Source organism: Notothenia rossii (assembly GCF_949606895.1).
Source record: "Notothenia rossii genome assembly, chromosome: 6".
NCBI classification, from domain to species: Eukaryota; Metazoa; Chordata; class Actinopteri; order Perciformes; family Nototheniidae; genus Notothenia; species Notothenia rossii.
This window is the reverse complement of record NC_136909.1, coordinates 78,206,850-78,222,856: the sequence shown is the minus strand read 5'-3', so window position 1 is coordinate 78,222,856 and position 16,007 is coordinate 78,206,850. Positions and strand designations below refer to the sequence as shown.

Below are 16,007 nucleotides of genomic sequence, written 5' to 3'. Positions count from 1 at the left end.
AGGAGCTTTAGCCAAGTACAAAAATGCCAAATTAAATATAACATCAGTTTGAATGGGGTACTGAACCTAGGCTACACATGCTTAGTCAAATATTTATGTCAATCAAACTACAATTGTACATTCTTTATTGATGGACAATATAGCATGGACCACACAACAACAACAAAATCACATAGGCTATCATTGATGCGGCACAATTTCAACATCTGGCAGAGGTGTGACGTTTGCTAGTACACATTCTCTCTTCTTTTTTTACATTTATACCCCAAATACTCATCCATGACTGTCTCACCACGGGCTAAGACACCTCCCATAGCAACGCCAGCCCCCAAAGTCTGGTCGTAGGAGACTTTATGCATGTGAGAATCTGCACGTAGCATTCAGACTTCTAGGAATCCCTTCCTTACACACCAGCAGATGTTCATTTTGTCCCCGTTACCTGCACCGTGACCGGTTGGAGTCGAGACTTCATACGACACAAGATCAGGATTACACATATTTCTGCTACAGGATGCTCTCGTTTAGGTAAATATTGACTTCTGAATCAGATAAGATAGCAAGAGCAATTCACATACAGAGCGTTTTTAGGTAACGTTAGCTGTCATATCACCCTGCAGATTTGAACTGTCCGTTTCCTATTGTTTTTAACTTGGGACCGTTGAACATTCTAGAACGTTAAAGTTAGGTTAGCTTGCCTAGCTAGCTAAAAAACTAGCTAACCTGGACGAAACTTTAATATGTGTAATGGTTCTCGACAGCGGTGGATACTATACAAAAACTGCATTGGGTTGAAGGGGGTCATATTTGCAAAATTCAGTTGAAATGGTTAATGTTAACAAATAGCCAGTTAAGTAAACGGTGCCTGAATTTTCCTATGAAACTCAGTCAATGTTATGGCATTCCAGTGCAATGCAGCGTGGGATGCTGCTTCCTAGGCTCTGCTCTATATTATACGTATTTCCATACATCAGCAGCATATTATACAAGGATTTATTTGTTTATGCATTCTACATGGTCTGCCATGTTGCACACTTCAGTGAGCCTATGGTATTAGGCTATTTGGGGACACGAACGAACGTTCACTGCAAACTGTTTTGACGTCACATTCGTGTGGGAACCGTTAACGTTAACTATCTTAATTAGTTTAGGAGTCAAAAAATGGCATCTGCGGTCCTTAAGAAATGAAAAGACCCCCTGCTGTCAGCAACTTTATAGGGGTGACTGAGGGGTTATTCCTGGTGAAACCAGTCAGACTCCATTGAGAAGTGTTGGGTCCACTCATGAGTTTCCCTCGGCGGGGAGGGGCGAAGACGTGGCAGTCCTCTTCCATCCACATCCTGTGTTATCTGACTCCCCTGCCTTACTCCCAGCTAAACTTCGAAAAGATACTTAAGCTAAAGGAAATGTAACTGCGAGAAAGATATTAAAATACAGTGCAGATCAAGAGAACAAGATTACTTTTGTTAAGAAATGTAGTGACTGCACTGAGGCACAATTATATATATATATATAAAAAATGTGGGGATTAACACTTTTTCTGCGATTTATTATTACTTTATTGTAAAATATTGTCTTGATAGACCATACATGAAACATTTTATGGAAATGGGTATTTTTGTGGTATTTACTTTGTTAAAAGTAATTCTTAGCGAAGTTGGAAGTTACTAAAGAGACAGGAAAATTAGTCAATTGAAAACTCCACGAATGCAATAAAACTAGTCATGTATCTGTGTTTTCTGAGTGTAGATGCTTCCTTGCAAGTGAGAGCACTGGTAAACATCCACCTTCTCCACAATTAGCACAAGGTTGGTAAAGAAAAGCATCTTCTAACAAACATGTCTGAACAGAATGCAGCCCAATTTACAGGTCAGAAGTCAGAAAACTAAAACTTTAAAGCAAATGTCATGCAAAGTAGTTTTCTCAAACAGGTTTGAAGAAATGGCCTCACGTGTTTCTGGCAGGTTAAATGTTAAATTGCCATCAGGAATGTTTTGGTGTTCTGGCATTTCACGTACAAGCATGTTTGCATACGAAAACTCTCACTACCACTTACTCTGGTGTGTGGCATGCTGCGTGGATCTAAATGATAACTGTTATACTTGGAGCTTTAATCTTGACTTTACACTTCTACAATATTATAACAGTAGAGACACAAGAGCTGTGAGCCTGTCATTACAATAATTATATTCTTTAGAGTTTGTATCCTGTCAGAGGCACACTAATGGTATCTTGGACTGAGTGGGGCCAAATATTCTTGAATTACAGTAGGAGCATTTAGAGATAATGATAACTTTTATTTTACCTTGAAGTTTCTAAATATTCTTTGGTTTAAACAAATGTAACTCTGCTTGAATATATTGAATATGCAGAGCTCTGACACGTATATGTCTGCCTCTCTGCTGCCTGCTGCTGACCTTAATTTAAATGTCATATGAAGTCATTATTTTAATTCCACTGAAGACTTGTCCATGTGGCAAAGTCAGAACCTGCCTGAGCCTGTTGTCTGCCTCCAGCGAAGGGCTTTAGAAATCAGCATACACGCACGACCAATTTCATGCATGACCTTTACTTTCCCACCAGGCGAACAGTTTCTAAATGTGTGGGCATGAAGATACATGTGAGGGTTTGTTTTTGAGCAAGTGTGTTTGTAAAGAATATAGACAGATGGGTGCTATTATTTTACCTTTTTATATTTCAGCTTTTTTGTTTATCCTTCCTTTAAAACATCTATTTCATCGTGCCATTTTCAGCTATTATTAGTCAAGAAATATTGTGGAAATTAAACTAGTGTAATGTCCAGCAATACTTTTTACCTATCAAAGTTTCATAGACGTATTTAACATGAGCAACTGACTAAACATGTACCAACAACATTATGTTTTAGGAAGAGTAAGTTCATTGGCTAATAATCAAGGATACAGTTGTGTGAATCCAAGGATTTGTTCAAAGTGAAATTCTCATACATGTATCCCATGATGTCTAGAAATCCAGATGGAAGTTTAAAGAAAGTAAATAATGTATTTAAGTACAGTAAATAAAGATGACATTGCCCTAGCAGTAGCAGCTCCTCTGCTGCTGCCAAGTTTTCACTTCATCATGTAAACAATTGCATACTGAGGATGCAGTGTGTACACATTGACACCTGCCTGCTAATTTATTCCTGTCAGTCAGCCTGTGTTCTCTTCTCATTTCTGTCTGTATGGATAGAGAGATCCCAGCAACACTCTTCAAAGGCCAGCATCCCAGTTAGTTATGGCTATGTCATCACCACAGACAAACCGGACACAGTGACACCAACCACAGACTTATATTTGGCTTTGTGTGTTGGTTGGGAGGCTGCACTTCTAAACAGATATACTTCTTTAATTCAGGAGATTCTTCAAGTTTTCTTCACTTGTTTTCTCTCTTAACATATATCAATTGTACACCCAATTCACAAATAACATTTCAAATACTCTCCCAACTTACCCACTAATACTTGCACATAGTTTTTCACAGGTTTTGAGATAGCTGCTGCTGCTGAGACTTCTACTCGCTCAACAGCTTGCCAGAAATAATACCCAGTTACTATGGACAATCCCCAGACCTTGATGTCATCAGTTTCCGTTGGGAACATTTATGAAAAGTGTCTGTGAATTGTCCGCTCTTAAATGGCGCGAACAACAAGGTTTTCAATTCAGTAGGAGCAGCACTGGAGGGAGTGAAGGGAAGCATCAATATGATATATGATCGTGGAGGTTGAAAATAGTTTCTCTGGTACTGATGGTGACTAATTTATTTCTGGTATTGTGACATCCCTAGTATGTGGTACTTGGGTAATTTGGTTTGGTACATTAATAATACAGTCCATTCTGCCATTCAGCTTTTTGTTATTATTCTTTTAATATGCATGATTCAATATTTAAGTTAATCTATTTAACAATGTATCTCATTCTCTCATTGCTTCTCCAGGATGGAGCTGCCATGTTTGTGTCTATTGTTGCTAAACTGTCTGCAGTCGCTCTCAGCCGGCAATGACTTCTACACCTCAATAGGTAAAAACATTAAGCAATATATGTTCCTTTTTTAAGAAAAGTACACCTTTTGCTGACTTTAGTTGCATCTCACATGACAAGAGATGTCACGACATTGGGATGAGATGAGTGATGACCTTTGTTATGAATCATTGCAGTAATGATGGTGAAGTATCTCATTTGTTTTCTTCAGGCCAGATGACAGATCTGTTAAACACAGAAAAAGACCTCGTCACCTCCCTAAAGGACTACATCAGAGCAGAGGATACCAAGCTTGAGAAGATTAAAGTGTTAGTTTTTGGAAACTTGTCTCAGTGTTTCGGAATATTAAAGGTCCCGTGTCATGCTTTTCCGGTTATTACCCGTCCCCTTGTTTGTTATGAAGGTTTTTATGCATGTAAACGGTCTGCAGAGTCAAAACCCTCAAAGTACACCCTGTAGCGAGTAAAACTCTAACACAGAAAAGACCTCCCCAAAACGCCTCGTTGGAGATACGTCACTGTCCATTGATTCTTCCGGGTACCGCATGATGTCATACGTTACCCGGAACCAAATGGACCAATCCGTGGAGCCGTTACGTTACGTCCGCGGAGCAGTTACGTTAAGCCCCCGCTGATTGGTCCAAATTGACCAATCCACGGACTTCCTCACACACACACTCAGTGCAGGCAGCTCTGCTGATCTCTCCTCCCTGGCTGCAGGCTAATAACAGACAGTTGGGATCGCGGCGAAATTCTCTCTGCAGACCCATTCTCACAGCGTTTATCAACCTTTTTCTTACTCAATATCAAGCCACACTTATTGTTTTTACTTCGGCTGTGAGTTTGTGTGTGCTCAGGGTGAGTTTGGCTATGTTTCGCTGTCGCTAAACAAGGAAACCACACCTCCATGGAGCTCAGCGCGATTCACAACGTCCCGACCAATCAGAGCACACTGTGCTCACAGGGAGGGTGGGGGCTGGAGCTATTGGAGCTACAACGAGCCGTTAAAGGCCGAGAGTGAAATTCAGTGAATACACGTAGTTTACAGAGATGCTGTATGAGAAACCAATGTGAGTTTGGAAAATTGCACAATATAAATCTATTCTAGTAGACCTCAACAATGGAATTATGATCAGTGGAAATGGCCATGACATGGGACCTTTTAAGATATTATTGCTTCTGGATTCATATGTAAGGAATGCATCTAACTGTATTACCATCCTTGTGATAGGTGGGCTGAGAAGATGGAATCAATGTCAGCCGCAGCCACACTGGATCCCGAGGGCTACCTGGGAAACCCGGTCAATGCCTTCAAACTGATGAAGAGGCTGAACACAGAGTGGGCGATGCTGGAGAGCCTGGTGCTCAGTGACACCACTGACGGTATGGATAAAGCAGACCCGTTTCAAATAATGATAAGTGCCAAAAGTTTCGAAAACCAAGAAAAGGTAACTAACAGAAAAGACGATTTTTCAATACTTTTTGATGTTGATTTGATCCAGGGATTTCTATACATTTGTAGAGATTGGGTCATCTTAGAACTCCCTAATTAGTGCAGCAACATTTATAGAGAGTGCAAAGTTTTTTTAAATTCCAAAACAACTATATGCTTACTCATATTCATACGTATATTCATACTTGTTATATTGAAGGAGAAATCGGAAGCCTTGCTCAGTCACCCTAACATGCGTTATTGAGGTAGAATATAACTGATACATGTTGGTCACATGTCTTGATCGAACTTTAATCCTACGACTCAAGATCAAAGTCACTCTGATTGAAGAGAGAGTATTAATGGTCCACTTGACTGATTGTAAATTATCCTATAAATAATCCTACTATTAATTTCTCTGGGTTTCTCATGTCTTTCTCTCTCAGGATTTGTTTCCAACCTGACCATCCAGAGACAGTACTTCCCCACAGATGAGGACCAGACTGGGGCAGCTAAAGCTCTCCTCAGGTTACAGGACACTTACAGACTTACCGCCAACACCATCGCCACAGGAGACCTACCTGGTAAGGGCTTTGAATCTGCATACCACACCTACCTGATAAAAGCTCCAAAGCAGGAAGCATACAATTAACAGTGCGATGAAAGTCACAGTAAACACCCTCATGTTGTTTCCTTGTGTCCTCTGCATGCTAGGAGCGAAGCACAAGACTTTTATGACAGTGGAGGACTGTTATGAGCTGGGGAAGATCGCCTACTCCGATGTGGATTACTACCACACCGAGCTGTGGATGTCCCAGGCTCTGAAACAGCTTGAACAGGAAGAGGAGTCCAATATAGATAAGGTGACAGTGCTCGACTACCTCAGCTACTCCATCTACCAGCAGGGGGAGATAGATCGAGCCCTGGATTACACCAAGCAGCTCCTAAAACTGGGTGAGTCCCTCCACCACTCTATTAAGTTTTTTTACAACTTTAAAAAGTATTCTGGGAGGCATGGTTTGCAATGTGTTAGTTTATGGATTCTAAAATGTCTGCTCAATAAGATATCACGATTATTAAAAACAATCCATTTACTTTGAAAACGTCGATTTATTGAACAAAAAAATATGAACAGTATGTTTTTAACACTTGATTACCCTGAACTTTAAGTATAATTCAACTGAAAAACCCACAAAAAAAAAACATAATAATAATTAAAAAATTAATAAAACAATTACGTTGTCTCCGTAATAGTTGCAAGCCAAAATCGTAATCAAGATCAAAATACGATTAATGCACAGCCTTAATTTATAGTAATGACGCTGAATAATACTTTATTATAGAATAGTATATAATATTGAACTCTCTAACCTTCATCCGACTAGACCACACCATTGTTATCTTTCCAGTTTGAACATCTTGTTTCTGAGAAGTGGATAAGGTCAGACTGAATAAATAGCATGTAATTATGACGTGTTGGAAACTCAGTTATTTTGATTGCAGGGCTGTTATATTCTCAGGTGACAGGTGCTGCAGTCCTCACTATTTGTACACACCACCATTATTTCTGTTGGTCTGTCATTTTTAGACTCAGAGCATCAGCGCGCCAATGGCAACCTGAAGTACTTTGAGTTCCAGTTGGAGAAGCAGAGAAAGGCTGATGAGGCTGAAGGGAAGGAACCAGGTAAAAAGGAAACGACCGATAAGAAAGAGAAGAGCAAGAAGGCCTCGAATCATCAGATCCCAGAGAGAAAGAAGTACGAGATGCTTTGTCGTGGGGAGGGCATCAAAATGGTGAGGGGAACAAAAAGATACACAAAAACATCATTTCTAAGTACCATAATTTTCGGACTATAAGCCGCGCCTTTTCCCCCATTTTTCGACGCTGCGGCTTATATAACGGTGCGGCTAATCTATGGATTTTTACAGCTATAGGCCACCAGGGGACCTCCTAAATCTATGGATTTTACAGGTTGCAGTCCACCACCTTTAACTCTATGGGCTCTATGGCCGGTCCACGGACCCCCACCTTTAAGCGGCGGGCTCCAGCAGGAAAAGCTGGAGGCCGGAAAAAAGTGAGACAGGTAGCGCGCAAAAGTAAAAGTGGAACCGAGAGTGGTACGAGAGACAGAACGAGAGCAAGACAGACAGACATTACGAGAGCGAGACAGTTTGTCCCCGTACCACTGGTTGAAAACCGCTGCTGTCGATCACTGCCGGTACGTGCGCTGGGAGCGCACCGTTTAAGTTTGAAAGTTGAAAAGTTTGTGTGTCTGAAACGCTATGTGATACAGTACAGTTTACACAGCACAGCACATGTTCTGTAGCTACTATTGCACTAAATGGTAACACTTGAATACGTTACGCAAATATGCAACTTTTTTGTTGAAATGTTAATAAATGGGAGCTTCCTCAAACAGCCATCTCTTTCCCGACAATCCACTCTATTCACGAACCCTTACATATGCTAATTAAACATTAAAACACCTGCGGCTTAGAGTCCAGTGCGGCTTATATATGTACACATCATTCAATTTAGCTGCTGCGGCTTATATTCAGGTGCGCCTTATAGTCCGAAAATTACGGTAAATAAATACACATCACTTAAATGTCCTTTTTTTTCTTCTGTTAACCAGACCCCCCGCAGGCAGAGCCGGCTGTTCTGTCGTTACTATGACAACAATCACAACCCCAAATATGTGCTGGCTCCTGTCAAACAGCAAGATGAGTGGGACCGCCCCTACATTGTCCGCTACCTCGACATCCTCTCCGAAACAGAAATCGAGAAGGTCAAGCAACTGGCGAAGCCAAGAGTAAGCATTTTTCTGTAGCTCAAGTGCTCCAATGATGCCATATGATGTATGTATAAAAACGTAACTTAACAGTTCCACGTGACATAATAGGATCATTCATTTAGGGCTGGGTGGTATGAAGAAAATCACATCATGATGTTTTTGACCAAATACCTTAATATCGATATTGTAGGGTTGACCATTGAAGCTTTCACAAAATATTTACACAATGTCAATTTTGATAGAAATATCATGGGTTGAAGGCATACATTAGAAAGGCTAGTCTTTTCAAACAGTCTGATAAGTTAAGAACATTCATCACTTTACTATATTGCTGCCTTTAAAACCAGGAAAAGACAACTCTTACAATATCATGATATCTTAAATCTACGACAATATCTAGTCTTATATCACAATATCGATATTATATCAATATATTGCCCAGCCCTACTTTCATTAGTGTGTTGTCATGATATTCGAGTTTCTAACTTTTTCACCATACCTTTAAAAATAATTGGTATTCAATACATTCTTTTTGATATTACATAGGAAAATGACACAACATTAAGGGAAATACATTGAGTTTTTTATTAAAAGATAAATATAACAAGTTTGAAAAAAACGATAATTCTGACAACACTAGTTGAGCGTGTTTAGGAGTGGGATATCAAGGCTGTGAGGCTCGTTAGGCAAGCACACAGGCACACATCTTTGCATGTGTGTCTGTGTGTGGGTAAATCATGTCCCTGGCTTCACAGCTGCGCAGGGCCACCATCTCCAACCCCATCACAGGCGTGCTGGAGACAGCGCCATACCGGATCAGCAAAAGGTAAGGAATAGTTAGGAGCCGCCAACAGCAGAGGATACAGGAGAGAGCTGAGAGGGAGAAAGAGAGATTTCCTCCTCCTTCTCCTTCAAAAACTCACCCCATGTCTCCTCTGTACCGTCCGTCTGCACCCTTTCCATTTCTCCGCCCTTCCAGACCTTGAAGGCTCTTGAGCTGAATCAAACAATCCAGCTGATAATGATCAAAGCTTTACAACAAAAATAACCATTGGTGGACTTTTATTGGTCAATAAATATAAATATAGCATTTGTTGCTGCTTTAACCAGTGAAACAGAAATTAGAGAACTATTAAAACGTTTTTTCTTTTGTAGCTAATGGATTTATATTTTTTGGGGGAGAATGAAAGTGTTTGAGTCTTCCACAGAAAGGGGAACATTATTTTTTATTTTTCTGCTAGCTGATATTAACATAGTGGCTTTTTTTTAGCCTGGAGGTGTATTGAGGCACTCATTGATAGGGTTGCAAAGGGGCGGAACATTTCCGGTAAATTTCCGGAAAGTTTCCATGGGAAGTTAAGCTGGGGAATTTTGGAAATATTCGATGCAAAATTAAACAAAAAACGTGACATTTCAACAGATTTAAAAAAAACTAAAAACGTTTAAGTAGAACAGAACATGTTTTAATTATTTTATTGAACAATTATTTGTTTCATTGAAGAACGAAAACAGGAATGTTGAGTTAATTATTACTCATTCCCCCCAACCCCACTCATTAACAAATGAACAAAAGTGCACCCCCCATCCAAAAATCCCCACAAAGGCCCATTCAAAATGTTCAATGAAAAGATGTGGCTTCATTTGTCTTGCGCTTTGGGCTCAAAAGTATGATCCAGTCTTCTCGAAATCATCTGTGTATGTGATGGAGGAATGCACAGTGCCTGTAGGGGGTGTGGTCTCAATAGCCATGCAGTAAGCAGTGTGCTATGGCATGGATATTCAGTTTACTTGAATGGCATCTGTTTGTTTTAATCAAGATTATGCTAAAATATACTTTCCCCAACTATATTTAAGTTCCCTATGAAGAGCCAACCTTCAATTCCCAGTTTATTCCCATAAATTCCCGTTTATTCCCATGGAAAATGTACATCTTTGAAAATTCCCGGAATTTTGCAACCCCACTCATTGATAACCTACTGATACACTTTCTTACTTTGCAATTGAATTTGGTTATGAACATTGCCTCATGGATCACTCTCTTGGCTCTTCTAAAGAATAACATTAAAAAGTAGTGACCACATCTGCCTTTCTTTTCTGTCTCTCTCTATCTCTCTTCCCTCCTTTTACTTCTCTTGTCACATTCCATCATCCTCTTTTCTTTCCTTTATTTATCTGCTTTACCTCGACCTCCGTGTCCTTGTGCGGCTGGAACTACTGTAGTTAAGGCGAGCCACGGTGCATAACCCCCTTACCGGGACACTAACCACGGCCCAGTACAGAGTCTCCAAGAGGTAAGGGGTAACAGGTGACCAGGAGAGCTCGAGGAGATACTTCCTCATCCTCCGTTCTTTTCTTTGTCTTAATCTCTGAAATGGAAGAAAATGTTAAGCTACACCTAAAAAACACTAGAGGAAGTTTTCATTTTGTTTAACAGATGTCTGCAAGAACATTGAGCTTAAAAATATATAAACAAAAATAAACAATTCTCAGTTGTTTTTAGGTGTAGTTGAATATTCGTTGTTCCTACCAGTTAACTCAGTCATTTGGGGATTTTCATGGACAGTTGTGTGACAGATAGTTTTTCTTTCCCCCAACTCGGTTATTTAGAAATCTCTATTCCCCATTGCTCTTTCCAGTCATTCATCTGTAACCATTCCTGTATGAGCTTAATTCAGCTGCTATGATTTACTATGCTTCTACAACTAACTTATCAGTAAAAGAGATTTAAACACTTCTAAGCCTGAGTCTGGACGCAAAAGCTTAAAAGCACAGATAAATGTATGCTGCATAATGTACAACGAAAGATTGTTATATATGTTGGAAAAGTGCCGCCCTGTGTATGAATGAATGTTCCACTTCAATAGATACATTGCCTGTTGGACCCACTCTTAAAAATAGCAGGCCAGTAAAAAACCCACATTTATTTGGTTTTACAGTTCTTGATAATTAAAGTATCGGTGCGTGTGTACGTGGGTTTAAGGGTGTGGTGTCCCTTTGAGGTTTTTGTGTGTGTACATGTTAGGCAGCATGCATTTCCAAATTCAGTGAGGAATCATTCAACAGGTTTCCGAGTGTTCACCTCGCTTCATTATATGGATGCATGCGTCTAGGATTACTCTCCAGTTCAGTTTGTTAAAGTGATACAGAAAAACAGGCGAAAGAACTCAGAAGACTTTGACCGCTCAATGAACTTGTGCAAAACATCAGGCAAAAATGTATGAGCTCACATTTGGTCCAGCATCCCTTCAAAAGTATGAGTTATTATCAACACAGACTTTTGATAAAAAAGCTGACTCATCTCACTGCTTTTCTCATACACACACATATCCTACGGTTGATGTGCTGTAATTCTCGGGAACACGTCCATAAAACAGAGCGGTAGGAATAATCTCATAGGCTTTGTAATGTCTTCAGAAAAAATCCCCTACATTTGAGATGTTTCAATTCTGTCTTTGTTGCTCACGTCATCAGTAACTTCATATAAATTGTATCTTTCATTTTTTTATAATGTTTAATGTGAAAGGATTTTTATTAGAAACTGTGGCTTCTAATTTATCGTCAGAAGAAATGCCAGTGTGAACGTTATCATGTGGTCTGCAGAACTATAGATGAGTCATTTTTTCATATTTCACAATAAAGTTCATTAGCTTGGTCAAAAGCGTATTATATCAGAGTCTACTCTTAGACTGGTGTGCAGGAGTGAGTATGAAAGGCCGGTTGTGTTAAGTTAAACCCATGATAATATTTAGCTGCAGCCCTGTACCAGGCACATTCCAAAGTGCTCACAGTTTAAAACACCCTGTACCCTGAGCTGATTGGAGATAATGAAACTGGCCAGCTTTCTCTATTTCATATTCTTCAAATCTCTATTTCCCCTTTTCTATCATGTGATGTATTGCCTAACTTTACTTTCTTTCCAAGCTTTTCATGGCAACTTTTCAGCATGACATATCTTGCCGCCGCCTATTTCAAAAGAAACCTTCACTGCCATCTAGTGGACAGATATGTGCCTCACTGACATACCGTATAGCACGTCCGCCTGCTTTCTCAGTCATTCTGTTTCCCTTCTGTATTCCAGCGCTTGGCTCACTGGCTATGAAGATCCAATGATTGACGTGATCAACCAGAGAATTGAAGATCTCACCGGACTGGAAATGGACACTGCAGAAGAGCTGCAGGTAAAGAGTTAGCTGAAGGACATTGAGCACAGTTTTTTTTCTTGAATTTCTATCCTCTATCCTTAACCTAACTGAATCCACAAAGTTTTTATATAGAGGTAACATATCATTTTAATATCAACCTTCCCATACTGTTTGTGTTTTAGTTAAATAGAATCCTCATTTGTAGCCGTGTGACTTAATTCATATGTTTGATTGTTCTTTAGGTTGCAAACTATGGCGTTGGAGGCCAATACGAACCACACTTTGACTTTGGAAGGGTAAGGAAACCTTTGTAATTAACACAAGTACATTTTCTAAAGATGTACAGTAAGGTTGAAATGGCAGGACATTACATGTGACGTTGGCTTTCTCCACAGAAAGATGAGCCAGATGCCTTTAAGGAGCTAGGAACTGGCAACCGCATAGCAACATGGCTCTTCTATGTGAGTACATTCAATGGTTTTGAACTTTAGATTGAACTTCCACTAAGCTGTTTTAAATGTTTGACAGAAATACTGGTGTTTGAATCTTCTCTACGGAGCGGTCTCATACTTGCCAATGAAATGTGAGAATGAAGCTCAACATAACTTTTCCTCTTTGGTTTTGCTCAGTGTGACAGCCTGGTATTATACATTTAGGTCGACCCCTAGCCTCTGATTGTGAGCTTAATCTTTTCTGTCACAAAAGTTACATCTGAGTTAAAACAGGACTTGCTATGCTGATTCAATGAGAATGATGTTACATTTACTGTAAAAATGATTAATGGGAGAAAACTGCATTGTATTGTATTTTCTTCAAACACTTCCACAAACTATTTTCCACTACTGTTTGTATTGTTTGATTTGAGAGACTGAACTATTGCTCTCTCGGTCTCTGTTGTAGATGAGTGATGTAGCATCAGGTGGAGCCACAGTATTCCCAGATGTTGGTGCAGCAGTTTGGCCCAAAAAGGTAACCGCTAATGTTCCACTACTACTTTACACAAATATATAACTGACTCCGTAGCTGTATCTGAGTTAGTCATATTATAAAGTCAACAAATCCCCAGGTGTTTTGTTTGTTTTGCATTATAGTCAGGGGTGCACATAAGTGGTACGCAGGTACGCATGCGCGGCAACAATCTGAAATGCGTACCGTCACTTGTGTCACAAAGCGCATTTGCGTACCGACGTACTTGTGAAGCTTTTCCAGAAGGCGGTTAGATCACCGGACGACAGAGTCGGTTAACGTCGGTCTGTACAGCAGCACTGCGCTAAAACAGCTGATCACGTTCACACGCCCTGTGGTCACGGAGCTCTGCACTCCACTACCCCCCCCCCGCTGACATTCGCGATACAGAGGGCTTCATACTCCCCCCCCGCTGACTTTCGCAATACAGAGGGCTTCATGGGAACTTTGAGGGGAGCCATACGTTGGAGTACCAAACACTGACTCCAGGTACTCACCTGAGTACCTCACTGAGAAAGTTGTGTGCACCCCTGTTTATAGTACACAACTAATATATGAATTAATAACACAATAAAGTTGTACAAAATAGTGTGAAAGTTGTTTTTGCCTCCAAGTAAGGACACATACCAATTAGTTAGCATCTTTTATATTCTTTTTCTATTACACACAACACAGTCTTCTAAGGGCTATCTTTACATGCATAACAAGATCGTGTACTATATGAAATAGTTTATTTGTTAATTTCATTACTGTCATTGAATAAAAAAAAATTGTCCACATACACATTTGTAATTACTCCCTGTTAATAATTTCCCCTGTCAAAGATCTGTGGGAATGATTTCAGGAACCTGAGGCTACATTTTGACTTCCAGGCTATCCCTGAAGGGTTTGAAGCCCTGCTAACCTGTTGTTTGTGTGTAGGGCTCGGCAGTGTTCTGGTATAATCTGTTCCCCAGTGGGGAGGGAGACTACAGCACCCGACATGCAGCCTGTCCAGTGCTGGTGGGCAACAAGTGGGGTAAGCTCCTCTTTTTCCAATACCTTATAAAACCATCAGTAAGAAACAAGTACATATATCTTAAAGGTTAACAACCGTACTGTTTCCATCGACTGCACCCAGTGGGGCTAGAGTAACCTGCTAGAGAATGGTGTTATAGCTGAACTGGACCTGTTCAGGACTGAATAAGGAAAAATAGATAATGTCAATTTTTATTATCTTTTTATTTTGTCTTTAGTATCAAACAAATGGATCCATGAACGAGGCCAGGAATGGCGGCGACCTTGTTCCCTAAATGAAACTGACTGATGAAAAAGGAAAACCTCTTCACCTCCCTGGCCCTTTCTCTCCTTCCTTGTGAACAGCCCAGGAACAAAGAACACCGCTGCAGATCACAGATGATGCGAATGGATACACGGTGTTCAAATGTCTCACTCCCTCTCTACAAGCACTCCCTTTTTCCCCCAGCTGTTGTGCTCTGAGCCCAGAGATTGTTTGGGTTGATGTCTAGAGTAGACCCTTGCAAAGTATTAGTAACGCTGTGACAGATAACTTCAGATTGTTGGATGGTTTGGAGAAACACTTGCGCCATTTTTACTCCCATGTGTCTGTATTTGCACTCTGCATGAACTCTAGTTCTGTGGTGAGATTATCGTTCAGTAGTGGCTGCAGGGAGCAGCCTTTCCCTGGCAGTTTGAACCTTAAAAGTACAGATCACATTTTTAACAGGCCTGTCTGATTCATTTCATTACTTTATTCATTTACAGAGTTAATGAATAAAGTAATTTATTGTAAAACTACATGCACCATCTTTAAAACAGTTTTATATTTTTCTCAAACAGGCGTATTATTCAGAGGGATTGCAAAAGCATACCATAGTCTAACTTAAATATTCTCTTTTCTAGTTTTAAATGCAGTCTCCTCCTCCAATAACTTTAATTTCGAAATTACAGGTAGTGTTCTGCGGAACAAATGATAGAACACACGGTACATAACAAAATGGTCACTCCAAAAAATATATAAATACAATTCAGGGTAGTTTTGTAAGTTGAAAGAAACACTTTATTTCCTGTAAGTCATGTCACTTATCAGAACTGATTTAAATTGTATGGCTGCATCTATGTTGACATATCACATACCTTGTTGGTCTGCCTCAGAGCCTAGTTTTAGAAATATTTTTTGTAAGTCATTTTCATCGTCACACCAAGAGATATTTTTAGATTTGGTGAACTTAACACCTGGACACAGACAAAGTAATGTAAATCTCAATGCTGCATGAATTTTGTATTTGATCATCCTGATTGTCCCGGTGTTGTGTAAGCAACAACCAATCATTGAATAATAAGAGCAACAATATTATGGAAAAAGAAGAGTGGGCTGGATACACCGAATTGTGCCATGACGGGTTCACATATCCAGTTTTTTTTATGGAGTGAATGATTCTGGTAGATTTTTAACAGTGTCCATTGGTTTTCAGTGTGAGAATATATGAGTTTTCCAAGGAAGAAACATTTTATTTATATGTCTCAGCCAATTGTGTGTTGTTTTTTTGTCTCATAGGAAAGTCTGACATTGTTTTTTTTCTACAATAAAGACTGTATAATATTGATCTTAAGTACATGAACTTTCCTGCTGCTGTTTGAATGGGTGGGGATTTTGGGGGAAGGTATGAAAGGCATCA

The 16,007-nt window shown here is 39.9% G+C and overlaps 1 protein-coding gene across 2 annotated transcripts; it reads left to right on the top strand.

Annotated features, from left to right (window-relative positions):
- The first annotated feature begins 270 nt into the window (after positions 1-270).
- Positions 271-15,935, top strand: p4ha1b (prolyl 4-hydroxylase, alpha polypeptide I b). 2 transcript variants are annotated; one of them, XR_013809297.1, is made up of 15 exons: positions 271-525; positions 3,952-4,034; positions 4,207-4,303; positions 5,226-5,377; positions 5,873-6,010; positions 6,141-6,380; positions 7,015-7,220; positions 8,063-8,239; positions 8,977-9,047; positions 12,300-12,399; positions 12,606-12,659; positions 12,759-12,824; positions 12,892-12,946; positions 13,264-13,332; positions 14,251-14,327. XR_013809297.1 is itself a non-coding variant. In XM_079687505.1 (15 exons), the coding sequence occupies exons 1-15, from the start codon at positions 512-514 to the stop codon at positions 14,633-14,635; spliced, it is 1,635 nt and encodes a 544-aa protein (XP_079543631.1). In that variant the 5' UTR covers positions 274-511; the 3' UTR covers positions 14,636-15,935. The 2 variants fall into 2 exon arrangements, 1 of the variants encoding a protein (XP_079543631.1); XM_079687505.1 differs by lacking the exon at positions 12,892-12,946 and adding an exon at positions 14,565-15,935 and having other exon boundaries at positions 274-525; positions 14,251-14,347.
- Positions 15,936-16,007: the final 72 nt, after the last annotated feature.

Excerpts from the sequence above, each read along its gene's own strand:
- p4ha1b (XM_079687505.1), top strand. Across the intron at positions 7,221-8,062 it reads GTGGGGAGGGCATCAAAATG|ACCCCCCGCAGGCAGAGCCG; the intron begins GTGAGGGGAACA and ends TCTGTTAACCAG. Across the intron at positions 12,400-12,605 it reads ACACTGCAGAAGAGCTGCAG|GTTGCAAACTATGGCGTTGG; the intron begins GTAAAGAGTTAG and ends ATTGTTCTTTAG.